The sequence below is a fragment of the Canis aureus genome, chromosome 15 (genome assembly GCF_053574225.1).
Source record: "Canis aureus isolate CA01 chromosome 15, VMU_Caureus_v.1.0, whole genome shotgun sequence".
Taxonomy (NCBI): Eukaryota; Metazoa; Chordata; class Mammalia; order Carnivora; family Canidae; genus Canis; species Canis aureus.
This window is the reverse complement of record NC_135625.1, coordinates 43,964,920-43,989,570: the sequence shown is the minus strand read 5'-3', so window position 1 is coordinate 43,989,570 and position 24,651 is coordinate 43,964,920. Positions and strand designations below refer to the sequence as shown.

Here is a 24,651-nt window from a genome sequence, read left to right as displayed (position 1 = left end):
AAATCAAAATGGGTAATAAACATAACATGTAGTACCTAAAACTATGAAACTTCTAAAAAAACTAGGAGGAAATCTTCATAACTTTAGATTGGACAAGGATTTCTTACACACCAAAAGACATAATGCCTTAATGAAAAAAAGATAAAATTATACTTCATGAAAATAAGAAATTCTGCACTTTGAAAGATACTGCCGAGAGAATGGAAAACCCAGCAACGGGGTGAGAAAAAATATTTACACATCAATTATCCCATAAAGGACTTAAATCTAGAATAAAGAATTTTCAAAACTTAGTAAGAAAACAATCCAATAAAAACTTGGAAAATAATTTGAACATATTTTATCTAAAGAAGATATATGTATGGCAAATAAGAACATGAAATGGTTCTTAAGAGCTCATAGGAAAAAACAAATTAACACCATAAAATACAACTATTAGAATGGCTAAAATTAAAATAAAACCATAACTGTTCAAACAAAACCACAATGAGATACTAATGACTACTATCAAAAAGAAAGACTCAGTATTGGCAAAGATGTAGAGGAAGTGGATCTCTCATACACTGCTAATGGAAATGTAAAAGACACAATCCCTTTGTAGTACAGTTATGTAATTATTTATTTATTTATTCATGAGAGACACACAGAGAGAGAAAGAGAGGCAGAGACACAGGCAGAGGGAGAAGCAGGCTCCCTGAAGGGAGCCTGACATGGGACTCGATCCCAGGGTCTCCAGGATCATGCCCTGGGCTGCAGACGGCGCTAAACTGCTGTGCCACCAGGGATGCCCAGTTATGTAATTTTTAAAAATTAAGTACCATACCTACCATATGACCCAGCCATTCCACTCGAGGTGTTTACAAAAAAGAAATGAAAGCACACGAACAAAGACTTTTTTTTTAAAAAAGATTTTATTTATTTATTCATGACAGACAGAGAGAAAGGCACAGACAAGGCAGAGGGAGAAGCAGGCTCCATGCAGGGAGCCTGATGTGGGACTCGATCCCGGGTCTCCAGGATCAGGCCCTGGACTGAAGGCGGTGCTAAACCGCTGAGCCACCCAGGCTGCCCCACACAAAGGCTTCTGAGCAAATATTCAAAATAGTCCCAAACTGGAAGCAACTCACATGTCCACCAGCAGGTGAATGAATAAACAAATTGTGGAATACTCATACAATGGAATATGATTTAGTAATAAAAAAGGATGAATTACAGATACACACAATATATAAGGAGATCTCAAGTTATGCTGAGTAAAAGCCAGACAAAAATGAGTATACCTTGTAGGATTCCATTTGTATAGAATTATAGACTATGCAAGATAACCTAGAGTGACAAAAAGCAGAAAAATTGTCGTCTAGAGACAGGAATGGGTCCAGGGTACCTAGGAAGACCTGGAGGGATTACCAAGAAAAAACACTTTTTGAGGTGATAGATTTTATTTGAGAGAGAGCACGAGCAGCAGGGAGAGGCAGAGGGAGAAGGCTCTCTGTTGAGCAGGGAGCCCCACGTGGGGCTTTATCCCACAACCCTGGAACCATGACCCAAGCCAAGGGAAGATGATTAACTGAGCCATCCAGGTACCCTGCTTATTTTGGTTATTGTGATGGAATCATCATGAGTATATATATGTCAAAAATTATCAAATTGCACACTTAAAAATAGTTAAAAGTAATTCATTAATAGAGTATGTGAGAAATAGCATGTTTGTATACTAATGGGAATGATTCATTTTAGGGGAAAAAACTGAAAATGCAGGTGTTGGTAACTCTGGAAACATGTCTTTTAGTAGGCATCTATTGTGCTGAGGATGTTGGCTAGGAATACAGACATAGACCTTTATATTCTCAACAGTTATCTTTTTTTTAAATTTTTATTTATTTATGATAGGCACACAGTGAGAGAGAGAGGCAGAGACACAGGCAGAGGGAGAAGCAGGCTCCATGCACCGGGAACCCGATGTGGGACTCGATCCTGTGTCTCCAGGATCGCGCCCTGGGCCAAAGGCAGGCGCCAAACCACTGCGCCACCCAGGGATCCCCTCTCAACAGTTATCTTAAAAAATAGTCCTAGAAATTAACTATCAAATTGTAGGAACATGTAGCCCATTTTATATACAATTAGATAAAAGAAGCACGAGCATATGTGTGGCTTCAAACTTACTGGAGTTCCAGGTAGCTACTTCAGGTCTTACACTCAAGTTCCCTGACTAACCTGTACCATCTGCCCACAGTACCACTGTGACTCTGCTTGGCACAGGGATTAGAAAATACCAAAAGGTTTTTGGCAGTCGGTAGGAGATGCATGAGAGAAAGCCTTCAGATGAGTCTGGCCTCGGCCATCATTTAGCTGTGACTGAAGGGTCCCTCCTGAGGGCAGCTGAGTGTCTTCAGATACAAGAGAGACATGACATTGTTTAAAACCATTAAGGTTTGGAGTGGTTTGTGATGCAGCAATTACCTCCACAGTACATACATGTATTTAGGGCAAACTGATAGGCTTTCACCTGAGTGACAGTTCTCTTTGGGGACCTTTCAGTGTTGTGCTTCATTTGACCAAATCTTTGAAAGCAAAAACATTTTTTGTGATCCAACCTATCTTTCTCCTTTGCTTCAATATTAAATACCCAGGAGAGGCACTCAATAAATGCGAAATTAATATGGTATCTCATGATAATTAGTGAAGAAAACTTATATATATCTTTCTGACAGTAAAATAAGCACTCTTCGGACTTTTTTTTTTTTTTTTTTAAGATTTTATTTATTCGAGGGATGCCTGGGTGACTCAGTGGTTGAGCATCTGCCTTTGGCTCAGGGCGTGACCCAGGATCCGGGACCAGATCCCATATTGGGCTCCCTGCATGGAGCCTGCTTTTCCCTCTGCCTGTGTCTCTGCCTCTCTGTGGCTCTCATGAATAAATAAATAAAATCTTAAAAAAAAAAAAAAGATTTTATTTATTGCAGAGTGCCCAAGCAGGGGGAGTGGCAAAGGGAGAGGGAGAAGCAGGGTCCCTTCTGAGCAGGGAGCCCGACATCCTGGAACTTGATCCTGGGGCTCTGGGATCTTGACCTGAGCCTAAGGCAGCCGCTTAACTGACTGAGCCACCCAGGTGTCTCTACATAATTTTTTTTCTTTTTAATTTAACCTTGGTGCTAACTTCATTTTGAAATTACTTAGGTGATTATTTTAATGTAAATATAATCAATTTCCACAGTGCTACTGCCATTTTACTCAACACTGAAAATGTCGTATTTCAGTAATGTTTAGGGTGGAGATGGGGAAAAGGGTGAATTATAAGGGTGTGCAAGGGAGGAAAAGGAGTCCTAATCACCTAAATAGGAAGCTCCAACAATAATGCTTTATATTGTTAAAGAATGCAACTTCTCTCCCATTGGTTCTTGCTGTACAGTCTGTACTGAGACTGACTGTGTTCCCATGGTAACTGTAAGAGGGAAGAAGCCATGTTTAGCTTTTATCCGTTAAGAACTTTGGATAATCAGCTTACAACTATTAAGTACCAGCCTAAATCAAAACAAAATCTATGATACGTACTGGGGAAAAAACCTCAAAGAATATACCTGATTTATAATAAATCAGTGGCATGATCTCTCAATTGATAGGACACCATAGCAAGTGCCAAAGGCAAGGGGATGAACATGATTAGACAATTATTAAATATGTGTTTGACACAGCTTAAGAGCAGTAAAAAAAAAAAAACTACATTGAATTTTTATACAAGTCTTTATTTACAACTTGTTTAACAACTGTACACTTTTTGCAGCCTTGAAAACATTTTTGTACTTGAATGGGAAAATATAGTTTGACCAAATCTTAACTTTATTCTTCATATACATATATTATATGCATACATATAAACATACACATATAATTAATACCATAACAAGTTGGCAGTCATAAAATTAAAATGAATAAGTGATATCAAAAGGAAATATAAGATTTCAAAAAAATTAAAAATCTGTCTTTTGGTGGTTATTGGACCTTATGTTTTTGTGATTTAGTGAAAATTTCTTACTGAGGCTAACAAGTCATTCACCTTGGAAAATCAGTTAAGAAAACCCACCAATCTGATATACAGTAAATGGTTGGTAAACTTGGTAAACACATGGAAAAATCCTTGGATGGTATTATGTACAATGTTGCTATTTCTGTATTGATTCCATTTGTGAAGTGAGAAATTTAGAGTCCTAAGGGGATTTCATTTTTGGATTACATTGACAAAGAATGAAGTCATTAAATTATAAATTCAATAGTCAACCAGAAATAAGAATACAGCTAGTAATATCCTTTTTGTAAAAGCTAAGCTGCAAGGTGGGTAACTATGATGCCAAATAGGAAACTAACAACAATTCATAGAACAATCAATAATACTTAAGACATGAGTATAAGGCTTTAGAGCTGGGACTGTAATCAATACAACTCCAACTCTAATGTACTAAGGTGTTTTCCAGCTCATCTGAAAAGTGTAAAAAATACTTAAGGAAAAAAAAGCCTTTTTCTATCTTCAAGTCTTTGACAGAATTTATTAATCAAAATAAGGCAAATTATTAAATTATTAGGTATGTTTGAATTTTACCATTTATTATACAACCAAAAATTGGGTGTATAAATGGTGGGGCAATTGTCAAAACATGAAAACTTGCAAAACAAGATAAACCCACAAATTATTCCTCTAAGTGCAAAGCATTCTGAATTATACATAACCTGTACACAGCAAAGTTAGTAACGGCAATGACATTTTAGTGCATCTAAATTTTAAATAACTAAGGTTATTAAAACACAAAAGGCTACTATTAAAACAATTTTGAAGGCCTTAAATCATTGATTGGCATTTGTGTACAGTCATTTCCTGTATTTATATTAAAATACTATTTATTTCAAGCATAATGAAAATTTCTCTTAACTAACATGAGTCTCTGTGGTACACACATTAAATTAGGCCAACAAGAAAAAAAAAACACACCAAAACCCTCAAATCACACCTTTTACCCAGCTGTACTGAACAATAAGAATTTCATAATTTGCTTGGAATTTGACACTACTGGGTTGAGTCTGTTGCCTGATTTAAAACATTTAAAAAGGGAGAGGAAAGCATCCTGACTTCCTAACGATAGTTTTAGTATTTAACTAAGCACCAAGCTGACTCAAAAGAATTATTAGTCTCTTTATTTTCATTTAAAAATTTAAAGATGCATCCATATACATCCTTTTCATTATGTTAAGAAGTAAATACTAAAAGGTTTCATTAAGTCACCAGAATAAAATGCTTGCCTCATACATGAAACTGAATGTGATTCATAATCCAAGTTATTAAGAGCAAGAAACTATGAAGAAGCCTCCCAAAAAAGAAAACCCAAGAAATAATTTGGATCTTGATGTACCTTTAAGGGAGAGATAAACAAAAAAACTTTTCCACTTTCATTAGATCTATATATAATTAAAAAAACAGAAGAGAAGGATAAATGTTTAACAGTTTTTATTTGTAAATAAAGAATTCACTGGTTTCTGTTCTACCTGCAGATGAACTATGTATCATCAATTTGAAAAGACTACAAAAAAGGGGGAAAAAGCCTGAAGATACTGTTATGATTTATAAAATGATTTAATTATGTTACTTGAAAAGTAAAGTGCTGAGCATCTGTTTAAAAATATATTGAAAAGTAATTTCAAAGAATGGGGTTCTGATTATTCCAGTGACTTTAAAAAGGGCTGTATTAATTTTTATATGAAAAACCATTTTCTTTAACTATGGCAGTAGAATCTAAGAGTTTATAAGTTAATTGAATACTTTTATTTTGTCCCTATTTTCTCTTCTCTTTGGGCATTGTAAAAAAAACATTTTCTGCAATGATGGAAATGTTCTGTATTTATGTGTCCAAAATGGTAACCACTGTCCATGTGTGGCACTTAGCACTGGACGTGTGGTTAGGTGACTGAAGAACCACAGTTTGAATTTTATTAAATTTAAATCATCATATGCTAGTGGCTAATAAATCAGACAATGTAGGTATAGAATCTAGTCTTATCTAAATTAGCAAAAAGACACTGGATGATAAAGACACTTAGAAGGTAACTTATCCATCCACCAACTAATTAGTAGATATTCCAAACATTGTATTTTGCTTCTGTATGAGTATATTTCATTTTTAATTTTTTACTTTGGGGGGACAAAAGCAGCTCTTCCCTCAAAGGTCAGGGTCTAGACTTCTCTATTTCTGTGTTGCTTTCTTCTAGGTAACTTAAGCAAAGAGCATCAGTAGAACAGGAGGTAATGCAGAAGAAAATACTCCAGAAACTTTTCATACTACAAAAGCATTTCTCTCATGTAAAAGCACAAAAACAAAACTCTAAGAGAAAGTTCTTATGCGCAAACCTCCTCATTCTTTGGCGGTAATCATGTGTCAATGGTTACCTAACAAATACTTCAATTACTTTTGGACTATGATTCAAATATTAATATATTCAAGTTACAAATGGAAGAGTCCTGACTCTTAGAGACATATCTTAATAGAACAAGCTGAAAACTGCCATATTTGAACTTAAGAATAGCCAAGTTCATTAAGCTCATCTGTTATAGCAGAATGAAGAATATTTCTGGAGCATTCTGCCATCTGTACTGACTGCCTTTTCCCATCAGCTAACCCCCACCATTTCTTAGATTCTCTGACTTTAGAGCTCCTGGAACCTGGCTTGCTTTCTCCTGTCTTTGGGGCTAGGCAATAATGAAGAACTATGAAAGAAAGCGAAGGGCAACTGATATGTCTGTATTTTAGGAGACAGGCGAACCAAAGGTAAGAACCTCTGACTAACTAGAAGACTGTTTATTTTTTATTAATGCAACTCCAGAAAACAGAAAGTTTCAAGTGTATTGGCATTTGAGAGAACTTGGCTTCATGAGTATTGACTTGAAAAGAGTCTTACTAATGTGAAATATAAAATGTAATTGATGCCTAGTAGCCCCAAAGCAGCTTCAAATAGATCTCTAGACTTATATTTTCAGATCCCACTCTAAATATTTCAGGAAGAGTACAGAGCCCATTTCTCTGGGTAATCTGTTACACTTTTCTTAGTGAGTGCTCCAACATAAGGAAAAAAACCCTAGTGTAAAAGATACAAGTTGAAAATGCCACAGAAAAGTAGAAGAAAAATAATGATCTAATATTAGTAAAGTGCTGTGAGTCTTGTGGTAAAGTATAAATAATACATAAATGAATAGATGTAACAGTAAATAATATTAAGACACTCATCTCTAATAGTGACATATATAAACATACTATAGAATATATATACAGTAACCACTGCCCATAGGTTGACAAATACAGCAAGAATAAACATGAGTCCCTTTTATTAATTTTGACAATATAACTGCTAAACTAATTATTTTCCTTTGTCAACTTAGAGATCTCTTAAGTGATAACACCTGTTCAGAAGTCTCCCACACACATTAAAGCCACACATGCTTTGGTAGTTTCCCTTTTCTCACTTTGAGATTACTCTTGTCATGATAGTTAATTCTTCCTTTAAGCTCTGAGTAGATATAATTCGGGATATTTGATAGTCCTATGGGCCTGAAAGTTTGAGGCCATGGACACTTCTGATGATTTCATCTTCAGACGCTAAAGATCTAATTCAGAGCCTAGGGGTAACATATCAGCTACATAAAAGACTCTCTTGAATATATATTTTAAAATCTCTACTCTTGCCTTCAGTTAAAACAAAATTTTGTGGGGGCTACTATGTCTAATTAGGGGGGAACATAACATTGAGCCTAAGGTTTATAAACTAGACAAAGCAGCAGATCTAGAGAAATCGGTAGTAATTTTCAGCCACCACAGATTTCTCATCTGATCAAACCATAGTATCCTTAATGGCTTCAAGTGATTATCTTAGATTTAGTAATGGGGAACAGTTTTAAAATGAAAATAGATGCTCCCCCCCCCCCCCACTGATAACCATATAGTTAATATTGTATCAAATGCCCACCAAAGGGAAGGACAATTAGAAAATAAATTTTGTCTACTCCTTTTTATTTAATGATCATGTAAGAAAGCCAGAAGATTTTATGTAAACTGTCACTTTAGGAACATTTGTTAAGACAGTGTTATTTTGAATTGCATTAGTACGTCTATCCACCTAGATACTTGTTTATCATCAGGCCATTTCTTATCCCAATAATCCATTCTAATTTCTAGGAATGGATTTGTCTTAAGAGCCTTCTGTTACTTTCTCAGATTTTTATGTTTACTTATAAATATGGCATACAAACCTATCTTACAGAATATTACTGGAAAATATTGGAAAATAGAAAAATAATGAAGAGAGACATCACATGATTTTTGATAAATAATTGTTAGGGAACATGTATAGACACCCTACAACTGTCAAAACTCATATACTTGCCATAATTAAGTTCAGGTCTCTAGTTTCTCAAATAAACTAATGTCCTTTTATCAATTTAAGTGCAATGTGAAGGATCCAAGTATAGTTCAAGATAACATTACATAAACTTCATAAGTTTTTAAAGTCATAGATAATTGTGAGTTGGATTGGATTGATAAAAGGCTATTTAACAACATAATCAATACATTCATTCTTCCCAAGAACATAATCAATGATTTAAAAGAGATGTATATCATCACATTTGTATTGTCCTTCATTTTGTAAAGAGGAAGCTAAAGTAATACTTCTGTGGTTTTTGGGGGGTGGGGAAAAGCAGAAATTAGCTGTGTCAGTGGCAAATTATTTTGCTTTTTGGGTTTCTGAAAAATGAACAGTTTTACTACAAAACTTTAGAATAAAATTATTGTGCTTAAATTGGACAATAGAACATTTTCAAATTTTTCATAAAAGGAACATACACCAATTATTATTTAAATATGCTTTACAGAAAGTAAAAAATTGGATGACAGATACACTGAGAATACCCTTCCTCATATAAAAACTTCATGATAAAAAATATTAGAATCATTATAGTTACAAAGAATAAGCTCTGAAACTGCTTTCTAAATGTAATGAAACTGGGTTGTACAACTACCAAAATAAACTGCTATTTTGACATTTGGGATTATAGAAAAAGAGATTATCATATTGAATGGAAACCCTCTTAACTTATAAAAAGGGAAAATAAAAAGCACACTAAAATAATTTTCAAAGACTCTGATACCCCATTTCTTTTGTTTAGTACACTCCTTCATCTACTGCAGGGTATCATACCAGCTTGCCTTTGAAGAAATATAATGCTACATCAGCTTGATAAGAGTCCCTTCATAATACAAGGTTAAGAAGTCAAAGTTTCCTTCCATAGTTTAACGAATAGACAACAAAAAGCATTTTGTCTTAATGTTATTCTACAGTTAGCAAAAAGCAAGAAACCAAGCATTTTTCTCTCATTTTAGGATCATGGTTGTTCTTATCCATGGGGCTGTAAAACTAGCTAGGTTTACATTGGCTGTGGGTTGTGGATGCTTTTTCAGATAATCTCACATGTTCCCACTGGGGATAATTGTAACATTCCAAAATCTAAGGTCTAGACAATTGGAAATTAAATGTAGAAAGTTAAGATAATTTTAAAAATTTAGATTTTTGTTTCAAAATACTTCTTATATTGGGATAGAGATTTTCATATTTTTAACATGGTGTTATCTGGGCAGCCCGGGTGGCTCAGCGGTTTAGTGCCGCCTCCAGTCCAGGGTGTGATCCTGGAGACCTGGGATCGAGTCCATGTCAGGCTCCCTGCATGGAGCCTGCTTCTCCCTCTGCCTGTCTGTCTCTCTCTGTCTCTATGAATAAATAAATAAAATTTTAAAAAAAATGAAATTTAACATGGTGTTATCTTGAAAAGATGAATGCTTGTCTGGGAGCAAGGGACACTCAAAAATATTTCTTATCATTAGCTAACAAAAACAAAGCTGCTATTGAAAAGGAGATCTGAATAAAGTAGCCAATAAAATCACCTTTTCTTCAGCCTAACTCATCTTTCACTGAACAATCACTTATTGCGGATCTACTTGCACAGTGTGGATTCTCATGCCTGTGCAGGGACTAATGAGATATAAAGACCAAGGTTTATGACTGCATAACATCTAGCTTAATTTTGTACACTGAGCTTTTATCATATAAACAAAAACAGTAAAACTTCAACAAAATTATCCTATTATTATCTAATCATCTCATATCTCATCAAGCCAACTTTACCAGGCTAGGGCTATCAAACAGAAATAATTCAATCTTAATCAATTTTGGAACATTGGTCCTTTATTTAGCGACTTTTGTCAGTTATTATCAAATAATTAGACAAATGATAAAATGACTGAGTTTTTGAAACTCTTTTAAGAAATGTACAGTTGTATTATTCTCTTTTCCTATGTGGTGAACTATGATATTTGTTGGATTTTTTCCAATTACAAACTTTCTAAGTACACACTGCAGAACATAAATGTTATTCTTTAATATTCTTTAGTTATTTACTTTGTATTCTTTTACCCTGGTTAGAAGGAAAACAGAAAATAAGCTTTTTGTAAGAATTCAACACTGCAGGGATGGATCATTCCAACCTAATGCAGTAACACTGTACTTACTCCACTGCTGAGGCCAGGGCTAGCTTCACTGTATGAAGCTACTGTATACGAGGAATTTGTAAAAATATAGCACAGTATAGCTCACATCTAGATAAAGCACGCTAAGACTTTCACAAACCTCCTGAGAAATTATTAACCATTACTGGAGACATAGTGATTTATAAATCCTGTCCAAAGCTGGGCAAGAGGAACAGGGCTGTTACTGCTACAGATAAGTTTTATTCCTGCTTTTTTAAAAAAATATCAGAATGTTTGGAAATAGAATTTCTTCTATCTAATCAAAGTAACATACTAAACTATACAGGTAAAGGGAAATGAAAGTTGTGAATGTAAACACCAAAATAACAGCATGCCAAAGATGCCAAAGCAAAATAAGAAATAAACTTGCTTCTTAAAGCCTGGCACCTTTTCCTCCCTCCCATTCAGAGAAATATATCTGAGTGGGTGGGTGGATAGGTAGGTACGTAGGTAGGAGACCAGGACTGGGACAGTAAATATAGAACTAAAATGAAAACTTCTCATCTCATAGGATACAATCCATTTAATGAATAGCTCATAGACTCTTTTATTTTCATCTATCTTATTCTGCACATAGTATAATTTCCAAATAATATTAATGTTACCAAGGTTAGTGTTAATGTCCTGTTTTAAAACAGTTAAATCCTTATGGTATTTGTGAAATAAGGGGACATGGGTAGAACCCTCTTAACTGGTTTTTAATCTTTTATTGTTAAAATTATGTTGATGAGGTCTGCTTAGCCTCCTGAAACCCCACAATGCATTCTATTCATGTGGTTCTCTCCACTATTACTAATTCTTCCTGCTTTACAGTCTTATCAGGCAGAAGCATTCACACTGCACTCAGACTTCTGTATTTAATGTAAAAAATTAGCACGAATATGGAATCATTTCTGTGTACACTCTAATACTTTTCTTCAAGTACAGTTTCTGAGGACAAATGAAAACACTACTAACTTATAGGTCAATTTACTTAAAAAAATCAGTAAAGAATTTGAAGTCAGACACCTGAATATGGTTTCTGAAAATTCTTAATTACATGTAGCTTGATTTAGTGTTATTCATTTGTATGTAATATACAGGACTAAATGAAACCTGAACTTCCAAATAGCAAGTACATGAAATAAAATCTTTTAGGTGACCTATCTAAAACCAGAACCAACCAACCAACCAATCTAATTTCAATAATTTTTTGCTTTAAAAAAAAAATTGGCCATGATGCAAGAAAAAGGCTGAAGGGGAACTTAAATATAATTTGGGACCAAATTCTTAAGCCAATATGGAAAGTCAGGCAGAGGCATTTCATTTTCAAATGGATGATATTTCACATTTACATAGCACCTTATACAAAGTGCTTTATAATCATTATTACTTGACAGCCATTCATCAACGTAAATGAACATGGTTTACAATCTGTCAACAAATCTCAGAACTTCAAGGCAACCAACTACCCAAGAGAATCTATTCAGTAGCAAATTCTTGGACTAGTACATAGAATAAGAAAAAATGTTAAGAGACTGTCATAACATCACATACAAGAAGTCACTTATTGATCTTAATGACATATTAGGATGTCAGGTTTAGGAATTACTGAGAAATAGAAGGATTTATATTAAAGAATAAGTAAAATGAGATGCAAGTCAACAGGAAATTGTCCAAAAGGTAAGGCTACCTATTACTTCTAAGTATATGGAAAATAAATCTTTTAGATGTGGAGGGCTATTGAAACTGTGTTAGCCACATTGCTATAATTTGATCTTCAGTTACTAGGATATTCCAAAACAAGAAAAAAATTAATGCACTGCCTGATTTTTTTTCTTCCGTAATTTCCCCCCAAATAACTTAACCAATGCATTTATCTTCTGTCAGCAAACAAGATAGCAAGAAATAATGAAATTTTATGTATGTTTTAAAAATAGTTTCCAAATCTTCGGACAAATTTAATTTCCTATAAAACAATGTGGAAAACTCATTTTTTCCCCTCTAAATAAATCTATCAGGTGCCTTAGGTAACATCTGATTAGCACCTCTGCCAATGTATTTATGTCTTTGCAAAAAGTGCACTTGCCAATCATTTTATATAGTAAATATGCAAGTTATTTGAAGTGCATTTGGAAAACAATTGAAAACACAGATTAATACATCATAAAAAGATTAATTCCCTTTAAACAAAGACATTCTTATAAAGCATGGTAACACAGAGGCACAATAAAGAATATAAATTGTATATCAATTATTGGCAGAAAATCTAATTCATTACAAAGCCTACACCTTTGGGGAAAGGACATTTTCATACAAAGAAAAGTACTACACTATTATACAACACTTTTAATTGGGCATTTAAAAATTTTTGGCACATTAAAAGGAACTGAAAGGACTACAAAATAAAGAACCAAGAAACTAAAATATAGATAGAGGAGAGAGAAAGTCCTCAAATGAGAAACAACTAAATACCAACATAAAAGAGACAAAAAATAAGCTGGCTGAATTTCCTGAAATGTTGTCATATGTAACAGAAGTATGTTTTGAATGCAGGGTGTTTTTTAATTCTGATGGCAAGACTTGTCTACCTTGCTGTGGCTGGTTGAACATGGCCCGGATAAGATCTTCTTGTGCTGGTTGCTTGCCTTTGCCTAGCCAGAAATGACTGCCCTGAACCTGTACTAGCAAGTCTATCTTCAGCCGCCTTTTCATGCAGGGTCATTCCCTATATAACATAGGAAAAAAAAGTAATCAATGAAAAAAAATGGAACATACTCTCACAAAAGAAAATTTCATCATGCAGAATTTGTCACATTGCATTATAAGGCACAATTAGGAATGTTAATTCTGTTCATTATAGATTAAAATCTTATAGAGACATATTAGTTCCAAAATTAGGTACAAATCTTCTCTTGGAAAAATTAAGGCTTAATTTTCTGAATTTACAATAACCAAAACACCAGATAATAGAGATAGAATTTTAGAATACGTTACCCATATTCAATCATTGTATTTCCTTTTCAAATCAAATGTAAAAAGTGATTTTCGAAGGACAAAAAGTGCAATCAATTGGTAGCAGCTGATTCACAGGAGGTTGTGGAAATTACATGGCTTATTTTGAGTGGAAAACACAAATGCACATGTCGTTTCTTGAGGAGGAAAGCCACACTAGGTATAATACATACCACCAAGGTGTTTTTCTTCACTCCAGGCGGGCTTGTATTCTCAAGCAAATTAAGAAAAGTTCCTGACAGTCCACAACAGAAGGCCCAACCGAGAGCCAGGGGTCTTTCTTGAAGCCTGGAGTAGGATGGCCTACTAGCTCAGAAAGGACAGGATAGACAATTGCTGGACCCAGAGCACCTTAACAGGAGGGAGGAGAGCTCTGGGAGTGCGCCTTTTAACCTGTTGTTCTGTGAGGAGATCAGGGAAAAAGTGGTCTAGATACTTATTTAATAAGCAGTAAGGAACCCTGACCAGGGAAATATTAAGAACTGCGTGTGAGGGGGATCCCTGGGTGGCTCAGCGGTTTAGCACCTGCCTTTGGCCCAGGGTGCGATCCTGGAGTCCCCGGATCGAGTCCCACGTCAGGCTCCTGGCATGGAGCCTGCTTCTCCCTCCTCCTGTGTCTCTGCCTCTCTCTCTCTCTGTCTACCATAAATAAATAAATCTTAAAAAAAAAAAAAAAAGAACTGCATGTGACTATTCTTACTAGTGATTGGCTACAAGTAAACTGATGGGAGGAAGTGGGCACTGCAACAAGGAAGAAAGGAAGAAATAAGCAGCTGAGATCCAAAAGGAGAGCAGGTGCATAAGCCAAGTTATGTGAAAAGTCCCAGGGCTTTCCTAAAGTGAACTGGACAGATCGGCACAGAGGACAGAAGACCAAACATTCATCTTCCTAGCACTTGTTAGTTAGCATCTAGGGAAAACATTGGTCATGGGCTCTCTGTCTTTAACAGAATTTTGGTCTATTGCATACACCCAAATTCACATTTCTCCATTTTCCCAATGGGAAAATCCAGAACATGTTTTTTTTTTTTTTTTTTTCCCCAGAACATGTTTTTTTACTCAATTTGAAATCAAAGCATTTAAGAATTTGAAGAAAACTGACAAATAGCTACTGGTAGTCTTTAATTTATTAATTTGGCTACATATATTGCCGATTATATTTTATATTAAATATACTAACTTTTTTTCACTTTCACATTCTAACCAACTTATTCCAATTCTTCACATACCTTTAAGACTGCAGGAGCCATGACCAGGCCACTCTGAGATACTTAATGCCTTTTCCCGGTGCTTGTCGTTTCCCTTCCATTCAATAGTTTGGGATGTAGAACTTTCTGAATGTACGTATGAAGCTGTTACTGGCTAATTTTACTAGAACATAACTTGTGTGAGTCTACTAGGAGTTATTTCTTCACTCTCTATAGACCTGCTATTCTTTATTATGTCACAGAATAAATAAATTCAATTCTGTAAGCATAATATGTGAAGTCATACAAATCAATCAAAACTATGAAATGACTAATAAGGATTGAGGGGTAGAGTTCCAAGATCACTAACACTAACCCTTCAAGAGGTTAAGAGAATAGGTGGAGTCAGAACTAGTACTTAGAGAACTTCCTTAAATAGTTTTCCCCTATTTTTTAATTTTCAAGAAATCTATATTTGTTAACAATAATAGTATTCTAAACCCAATTTGATTTCCTTTGTTTTTTTAAATTGTGATAAAATATGAAATATGTTGTTTTAACCAAGGCAAATATAAATGTGGACATATCATGAAATTACAGGAATTTCTGACAAAGGTCAAATCCCATCATTGGAGACCTGGGACATCACCCTTTAAGATACAGTATCAGTTACAACTGTAAAAAGGAAACAATGGCAACATAACTGTAGGGTTGGGGATGGGGAGAAGGGGATGATGGAAAAAGTCTGGTTCAATTTCCTGTCTTAGGCAACAAACATTTTGCCAAGGCAGAAGTGGTCTTGCTGGAAGAAAAACAATGAAGAAAAAAAGACAGGTCTAGGACAAAACTAAAAGTACATACAGCAGCACTCTTCAAAATTCACAGCTATTCATATCCAGAAAATCTTACTGAAGCCCAGGAAGTTAACAAGCATTTATTTTCCCCTGCAATATTTTTAACACTTTTTTGTGTTAGAAAATTCAATTTCAAAACCTCCAGTTGTTCAGGGTTTAAAACTATGAACATTTTCCAAACCATCCTCATTGTAAGTACCACTCCTGCAAAGGCAATGGAGTAATCTCACACAATAAACACTTACTGCAACTATGTTCTGGTATTATTAAAGTCCCCTTCTCCTAGAATAAAATGGTTTTGAGGCCCAGAAATCACACTGTCATTTATCTATCCTCTAGGGATAATGATGTGTTCAATTCTTCCTAACCCTGATTATGATGGTTCTTATTTCTGCTCTTCAATCCTATGATAAGTATTAGGTTTGGTTAGTGTGTGTTAGGATAGCAATTACTTTCAGATTCATTTGGTAGAACTACTTCTACAACACAGATAGTATGATAAATATTACATATTCATTGAACTTTGCAGAGAATTTTGAAGTATTATTTTCTTACCATATTGTACCAGGCACTAACAATATATTTCTCCTCCATTTCTCTTTGAGTCTTTGTTTTCTCATATTCTCTCTAAAAAAAAAACAAGCACATGTAAAATGTAAAGATGAAAATTCAATAATAAAATAAATTATCTAAATTCATGGACACAGTTGTATATAGCAAGGGTCCTAGAAAATAAAGAACCAAAAACCAAATATCTTATTGTATAGTATAGCAAACTACCTCTAAAGAATGGAACAGTCGGTCCCGTTCCTGGAGCTGATTTTTAAGAGCTTGTATTTCTGGTGCTGCTCCTTGATTCTGCTTAGGGTCTAAAGTCCGGATAACCTGCAAAAAGGAACAAAGAAAAAATTTTAAACTTTCAATTTAAAGGCTATAACATTTAAGGAAGCAGTTACTTAAAAAAACTTGGGATCCCTGGGTGGCTCAGCGGTTTAGCGCCTGCCTTCGGCTTAGGGCGTGATCCTGGAGTCCCTGGATTGGGTCCCACGTCGGGCTCCCTGCGTGGAGCCTGCTTCTCCCTCTGCCAGTCTCTCTCTCTCTCTCTCTCTCTCTCTCTGTGTCTCTCATGAATGAATAAAAATTAACCCAAACTTAAAGGTAAACCTTGTAAGAATCATAAAGCTATCTTGCAAGGATACTTTAAGATCTGAATGTATGAAATAATACTCAATTGTTAAAACTTTCATTTATATAAAACTTCCAGCTATGTAAGAATCAATTATGGCAAGCAATTCTGGCTTAAAATTAACAAATAATACTACAGTAGACATTACTGACAGGTGTCTTCCCCTTCCCTTTCCTTCCCTCTGATGTGGCTCAGCTACCATCTGCCTTTGACCAGCCCTCTACTCTAGGAGAGCAGGTCCTGATGGTTAAAAAGCCCATCACTGTGACCCCATCACCTCTGCCAGTGGGTTGGTTTAGGCATGGGCATGTGATGCAATTCTAGCTGACCAACTAGCAGTCTTCTGGGAAGCGTCATTTTGCTTTTTGAACCAATACTTTTACTATTAAAACTGATCAAAGCTATAGAAAACTGAAAGAGGGGAAGAAAAAACCCACTTCCTTTAATCCCAATTTACCATTTGCTGCACTGCCACATCTTCTCTCCAGACACACACACACACACACACGCTTGTCTGGGAGCCTACTGTAAAGTAATCTGTGTATCTCGTGACATGTAACCCCCAAATACTTCAACATGCATCTCCTTAGACTAAGGACATTCTCTTACACAATCATGATACCAGTATCATCTGTAAGAATATGAACAATTCTGTAAGTCATCACTATTCAGTCCAAATATACATTTCCACAGGTGTCTCCAAAATGTTTTTGATAAATCACTCCTCCTTTTACCCACAATTCCGGATCCAAAGATTAAGGTTACATTTGGCACTTTGATCCCTTTGGGATCTTTTAAATTAGAAGAGCTTCTTGTGCTCCCCCCATACTCCAATGGCTTTTTTTGTTTTTCATAACACTGACTTTTATCCCCAATTCTGGATTTAATTGATTATTTCCTGAAGGTATTATTCAACTTGTTCCAATAATCTCATTTTCTCTGGAAACTGAAAGTTAGGTCTAAAAGATGGCTTAGGTTCAGGTTACATATTATTGATAATGACACTACATCTGCTTGTTATCCTATCATTTGTGTAGCTAATTTTGATTATTACCCTAAAGAGGGGACTGCCACTTATTTTCTACATAAAGGACCATTTTCCTCTTTGTAATTAGTAACTACAGTATGGGGTGATCTATTTGGATCATTGTTTCATCCTCAGCATTTTTTTTTTTTTTTTTTGTCAAAAGATTTTTTGTTCTTTTCCTGATAGCTCTTGATATAAGAAGTCACTGTACTTGTCCTAAATTGGATGACCAGTGAAACAGGATCGGAAAGTGGAGTGAGAAGCCTAGAAACTCATACTTACACTTTTGGCTTTCTCTAAGTACTTTTTATATCGTTCCTCCATTTGCTTCATTTCCTCTTCTTTCTTTCGTAAAGCTTCTTGTAATTCTTCAATTTTTAAGGCTACAGATGAGTGAAAAAAAAATTTTTTTTAGATTGTAACAACCTGAAAAATGTTTCAAAATGATGAAATGATTAGTTAACAGCACTGAAAGTGTTTGGTCTACTCCTATATATAATTATATTTTAAAAACCTGTAATTTTTTGTTTTTATAGAAAGTTTTTCTAATAAAAACTTCAGCCTGGAAATGCATAAATTAAAGAGTATCCATCAGTAGATGAGTGGATAAACAAAATGTGGTCAATATATATAATCAAATTATTATTCAGCTCAATTCTGATACATGCAACAACATGGAGATAATAGAAGTGAAAAAGAAAGATGTTCTGCTAGGTGAAGTAAGCCAGACTTGAAAGGAAAATGTATTAATCCACTTAGATGAGTTACTTAGAACAGTTCTCAGAGAAGGAAAATAGAACAGTAGCTCCCAGGGGCTGGGAGGATAGGGAACAATGGGAGGTTATTGTTTAACAGAAACAAAGTTTCAGCTTGCGATGACGAAAAAGTTCTGGGAATGGATAGTGTTTGTACAACAATGGGAATATACTAAATGTCAATGAACTATATACTTAAAAATGGTTAAAATAGTTATTTTTAAAAAAGATTTTATGTGTTAGCGCACACATACGAGCGAGGGTGGGGGGTAAGGGAGAAGACTAGGGAGAAACAGACTCCCCACTGAACATGGAGCTCGTCTTGGGGAATTGATCCCGGGACCTTGGAATCATGACCAGAGAGCTGAAGTCAGACACTCAATGGACTGAGCCACCCAGGCAACCTTAAAATGGTCATATTTATGTGATGTATATTTCACCACAGTTAAAAAAAGGGGGGGGGGGAGGAAGATCTTCGTTGTGCTCTACATAAAAGCTTTAAGAAAGTCAGGCTACTTACATGTATAAATATCAAAAGCAGTAAAAGTTTGGTTGACTTAAACATAGTATGAAAACAGCTAATTTCATAAAATATTCATTAGCATCCACAGCTAAGGAAAAACTCAGAACTATAATTAGAAATACTGGAAAGATGATTATACACTCTTTCTGTAAATAAGATAAATTCTTTAATTGCTAGAATATGTAATAGAACCTATTTCTGAAAGAAACAACTTTATATAAACTCATCACTAGGCATCTGGGTGGCTTGATCTGTTGAGCATCCAACTCTTGGTTTCAGCTCAGGTCATGATCTCAGGGTCATGAGATTGAGCCCAGTGTTGCATAAGCTTAGAATTCTCTCTCTTCCTCTGCCTGGGCCCCTCCCTCCTGCATGCACACATACTCTCTCTCTTTTAAAATCTTAAAAACAAAACAAACAAACAAACAAACAAAACACACACACAAAATAACTGTGATAATTAGTAACATAATATGTCAACTTCAATTAAAAATAACTATGCTAATTAGGAAAAACTCACAGCTGTTATTAAATCGTGGTTCAAGATCTTCAATAATGGCTCTCTTCTTCTGCAATTCATTATTGGCTTCATGAAGCTTCTCCCTGTAACAAAATATGTAACACATTGTCATCTACTACTGCTTTTTTCCCCTCACTTGAAATGAAAAGATCTATGTTCTTTATTCTGGGATACAGTTGCATAGCATGCAGCTGCTATGAACAAAAAAGGGATAAAAAGTCTAATCTGACATGAATTTCATATATATTTTAAAAATAGAATAGAATGAAGACTCCTGGGGGGTTGCTGGAAGTATTCTGATCTGTTGATTCTATAGGTTGATACCTATTTATGTAGAAAAACATCCAACAAACTTAGAACTTAGCGTTTGTTTTTTTTTTTTTTTTTTTTTAGAACTTAGCGTTTGTATACTTTATCTAAGTTATATATCCTAATACAAGAGTAAAAAATGCACAGAAAATATGTTTCTTCCTGTTAGTTACTATATGTGCAATTCTCTCTATGGTATTTAGTTTGACACTTTGTAATATAAGAGGAAAAAAGGCTGCATAAATCAGAAGAAAATACAGAAAAAAAAACCTGAAGAAAACAGATCACTTTTTATTTTTTAAAGATTTTATTTATCTTTCATGAGAGAGAGAGAGAGAGAGAGAGAGAGGCAGAGACTTGATCCTGGGACTGGGATCCTGGGACTCCGGGATCATGCCCAGGGCTGAAGGCAGGTGCTAAACCGCTGAGCCACCCAGGGATCCCCCAGATCACTTTTTAAAGTCTATTTCTGGTCTTTTTAATGCATAATACTTTAATAAACCTATTTCTTTTTCAACAAATTTTTTTTTATTTTTTTTTTAATTTTTTTTTTTTTTTTATTTTTTTATTTATGATAGTAACAGAGGGAGAGAGAGAGAGGCAGAGACACAGGCAGAGGGAGAAGCAGGCTCCATGCACCGAGAGCCCGACATGGGATTCGATCCGGGGTCTCCAGGATCGCGCCCTGGGCCAAAGGCAGGCGCCAAACCGCGGCGCCACCCAGGGATCCCTTCAACAAATTTTTTATTGGTGGATAGTACTCTATTTTTATTTTTAGAAAATGTTTGCAATAAGATTTTCACATTATAAAACCTTTATAAAGTTTTTAATCAATTTTTATAATATCCTATTCCTAGAAAAAAAATGAAGATTTAATAAGCCTATTTCTTTTTCAACAAATTTGTTGAGAGTGTGATGTATCTAGATATAAAATCAGTATATACAGGGACGCCTAGGTGGCTTAGTGGTTGAGCATCTGCCTTTGGCACAGGGTGTGATCCCAGGATAGAGTCCCACATTGAGCTCCCTGCATGAAGCCTGCTTCTCCCTCTGCCTATGTCTCTGCCTCTTTCTCTCTGCATCTGTCATTTGAATAAATAAAATCTTAAAAAAAAATCAGTATATACAGTAGTTAAGAGAATAAGAAAATTTAAGCCCAGTAAAGAAATAGGGTATGAAACAGAAATTATTCCAGAACCTTAGGGAACCCAAACTCAGAATTTTAATCTTTCTCATGACTTTTGTGATGAGCCTGTGTGTATTCCTAACCAATATATTGGTGCATTTTACCAAATTTTGCTTTTTATATCATACTATATGTATTGTTCTATGACTTCCATTTTCTACTTAACACCATGCTCTTAAGATTCACTTATATTGATGTGTTAGCCCCAAGTTACATATTTTTTACTGCACTGTAGTGTTCTGTTGTTTGAACATACCTCATTCTAGCTACTATTTTACAAACCGGTGGTATTTGTATTGCTTCTACCTTTTTATGATTGCAAACAACATTTTTTCACACTTACTACATGTCTCCTGACACACACCTAGAAATGGTAACAGCACTTCTAGGAAGCTAGAGTATATGTAGGGAGTGGAACTGATAGGTCACAGAATATGTGCATGTTCAGTTTGCTAACTGATGTATACTCAGTGGAATGGATTAGAATGACCTCTGCTGACCATCTTTGGTAATATTTAGTATGTCTGATTTTCAAATTTTACATTTTGTGTGTGTAAAATAGTCTTCACTGTAGTTTTTAATTTGCATGAGAATGATCACCTTTTGAAATGTCTATGGACCTTCTTTTGGATTGAATTTTATCTCCCCCAAAAGATATGGTGAAATCCTAACCTCTTATACCTAGGAATGTGACATCATTTGAAAACAGTGTCTTTGCAGATATAATTAGTTAAGATGAGATCATGCTGGATCAGGGTGGGCCTTACGTCCAATGACTAGTGTCTTTAAAAAAAAGGCCATGTGAAGATAAAAAGTAGAGAGAAAAATGCCATGTGAAGATGGGGTGTTAGGGATTGGAGTGTTATTTATTAATCAGGGAACACTGAGGATTGCTAGCAGCCAACCTGAAGATGGGCATGGAACATATTCTCCCTTAGACCCTCCAGAAGGAACCAATTCTGCTGACTTCCTTGATTATAAACTTAAAGCCTCAAGGACTGGTAGAGGATAAATTTCTGCTTTGTTTAGCCACCCAGTTTTTGTAATTTGTTATGGTAGCCACAGGAGACTAACAGGCCTCATCATCACTTCTTTTTGATGAAGATATTTACCATGTAAATGAACACAGAATAATGGTCAGTTTTATGAAACAACAGGCATTCCATTTTTTTTTTTTTTTTTTGCATTACAGAAATAGGAAAGAAAAAAGGACAGAATTCAGTACTGAATCCTGACTCTAGGTAACCTCACAATGGTTAGAAGGTAACATTTCTCTTCTACTAGTACATAAAGAATCTGCACATTATTAGATTTGCCATCAAGTGTCAGTTGCTAGGACTATCTCACTTTTCCCACCTTAAAAAAAAAAAAAGGATAGCATGAGGCAAATTACCAGATAATAGAATTTTTTTCCCATCATTGTAGAACAAGTCATTTTCTCTCTGTGATACTGAGGATGTTGGGCTTACTATAGTGGAAGACTGTAACATTCCCAATAGGCTAGCAGTTCATGACCACCCCCGCTCAATGTTTGTTAGGAGAGTTTTCCTAGAAAGTGATAGGAAGCATTAAAATTGTTACTGGGTGTGAGAAAAATCACGAAACATTCCTAACAACGTCAACCTCAGCTAAAGATAAAAATGGATGAAGATTTCATCATGAGAAAACAAATGCAACGTTTTACAATTTATTTCACTTTTAGATTAAAAAGTCACTTTCATATATTTGCAATTCAAGGAAATGTTTGAAAAATCTGCTGCTGCTAAGCTCTGTAGTACTTTAAAAAGGAAGATTCTGGGTTGCCTGGGTGGCTCAGTGGTTGACCGTCTGCCTTTGGCTCAGGATCGAGTCCCACATCAGGCTCCCTGCATGGAGCCTGCTTCTCCCTCTGCCTCTGTCTCTCTCTGTGTGTCTCTCATGAATAAATAAATAAATAAATCTGAAGGAAGGAAGGAAGCTAGGAAGCTAAGAAGGAAGGAAGGAAGGAAGGAAGGAAGGAAGGAAGGAAGGAAGGAAGGAAGATTCAGCTAGTTATACTCTAGCACTGGCAAACTATAGTCTGTGTGCCAAATTCAGCCTGCTGCTTGTTCTTGTATAAAGTTTTATTGGAACAGTCACATCAGTTTATATATAATCTATGGCTGCTTTCAAACTACACAACTAAGTGGTTGTGACACAGACCATGGCTTACAAAGCCTAGGGTAACTGCTGGCTGGCCCTTTATAGAAAAAGGTTTCTGCTTCCTGATCTAGCGTCTCAAACTCCTAACTATGGTTAGACATACTATCACAAAGATATAAAACTCTGGAATCCTATTTGAGAAAACAGTTCTAAAGCAGTACTTATTTTTAATTTAAGGACCTTGGATGGAGATGACCCTTCAGACACTATGAATGTGTCTTATAATTTCCCCTATCCTCAGGGCCACCTGTGCCATTGCCTAGATCCTCTGTAATAACCTAACAAAATACTTTTATTTCACGAGAGAACAGAAGAGATTCAACAGCTTTCATACTTACAGATGTTCTTCCAGCTTCTTTTTTAGAAGAACTGACTGAAAATGAAAAATAATAAAAATTTATTTAACATTTTAACTAATAAATTACTTTGTAAAAATAAACAGCACAATAGTAATCAACTCTGAATGGGTCCTCAGTAAATTCTCTGGTCAAAGAGCTTAAAACATACAATGTACCTAAGTCTATTTCTCTTGGCATAAAATACCTAGAAACTGTATATCTGAATCATCTATTTATAGTCAGGAAGAATTGAATAAAAAGGCCACTTATATATAGACCTACCATTCCTGGACTTAATAGGCAGGTAGAATTCTAATAATAATAGATTTTTTCCCTAACACATTTTTTATCTATATTATTTTCCTTGCATCATGATAGAGAATGGGATCAATTTCCATGAATGCTGACCTACTCAGAGATTTCTGAATATGCACACAAATAATTTCTGTGATTATATATGGGAATGTGAAGGATGGTGTATGCATAGAATTTAATTTACTGAAAAACACAGTTTTGGCTGGGTGTTTTTATTTCTTTATTTTTTAATTTTTTAAAAAAATTTATTTATTTATTCATGAGAGACACAGAGAGAGAGAGGCAGAGACACAGGCAGAAGGAGAAGCAGGCCCCATACAGGGAGCCTGATGTGGGACTCCATCCCAGGACTCCAGGATCACGCCTTGAGCCAAAGGCAGGCGCTTAACCAGTGAGCAACCCAGGAATCCCAAACTAGGTGTTTTTAAAAAATGTCTCCTAGGGGAGGTGTCTGGGTGGCTCAGTTACTTAAACATCTGACTCCTGATTTCAACTCAGGTCATGATCTCAGTGTCCTAGAATGGAGCCCTGTTGGGGCTCCAGGCTCAATAGGGACTCTGCTTGAGAATTCTTTCTCTCTCTAAAAGAAATATAATCTAAAAAAAAAAAAAAAAAAGTCTCCTAGGGGTACTTGATTTTGGCTCAAGTCAAGATCTCAGGATT

The 24,651-nt window shown here is 35.3% G+C and overlaps 1 protein-coding gene across 2 annotated transcripts in view; it reads right to left on the bottom strand.

Moving 5' to 3' along the window:
* Positions 1-3,722: 3,722 nt before the first annotated feature.
* Positions 3,723-24,651, bottom strand: part of HOOK3 (hook microtubule tethering protein 3) — a 110,254-nt gene continuing 89,325 nt past the window's right edge. For both annotated transcript variants that reach the window (XM_077849386.1, XM_077849387.1), the window contains exons 17-22: positions 23,674-23,708; positions 19,660-19,742; positions 18,144-18,244; positions 16,429-16,533; positions 16,204-16,275; positions 3,723-13,320 (exon numbers count right to left, since the gene is read on the bottom strand). In XM_077849386.1, the coding sequence (XP_077705512.1) occupies positions 13,180-13,320; positions 16,204-16,275; positions 16,429-16,533; positions 18,144-18,244; positions 19,660-19,742; positions 23,674-23,708 (537 nt within the window). In that variant the 3' untranslated portion in view covers positions 3,723-13,179. The remainder of the gene's footprint in view (positions 13,321-16,203; positions 16,276-16,428; positions 16,534-18,143; positions 18,245-19,659; positions 19,743-23,673; positions 23,709-24,651) is intronic.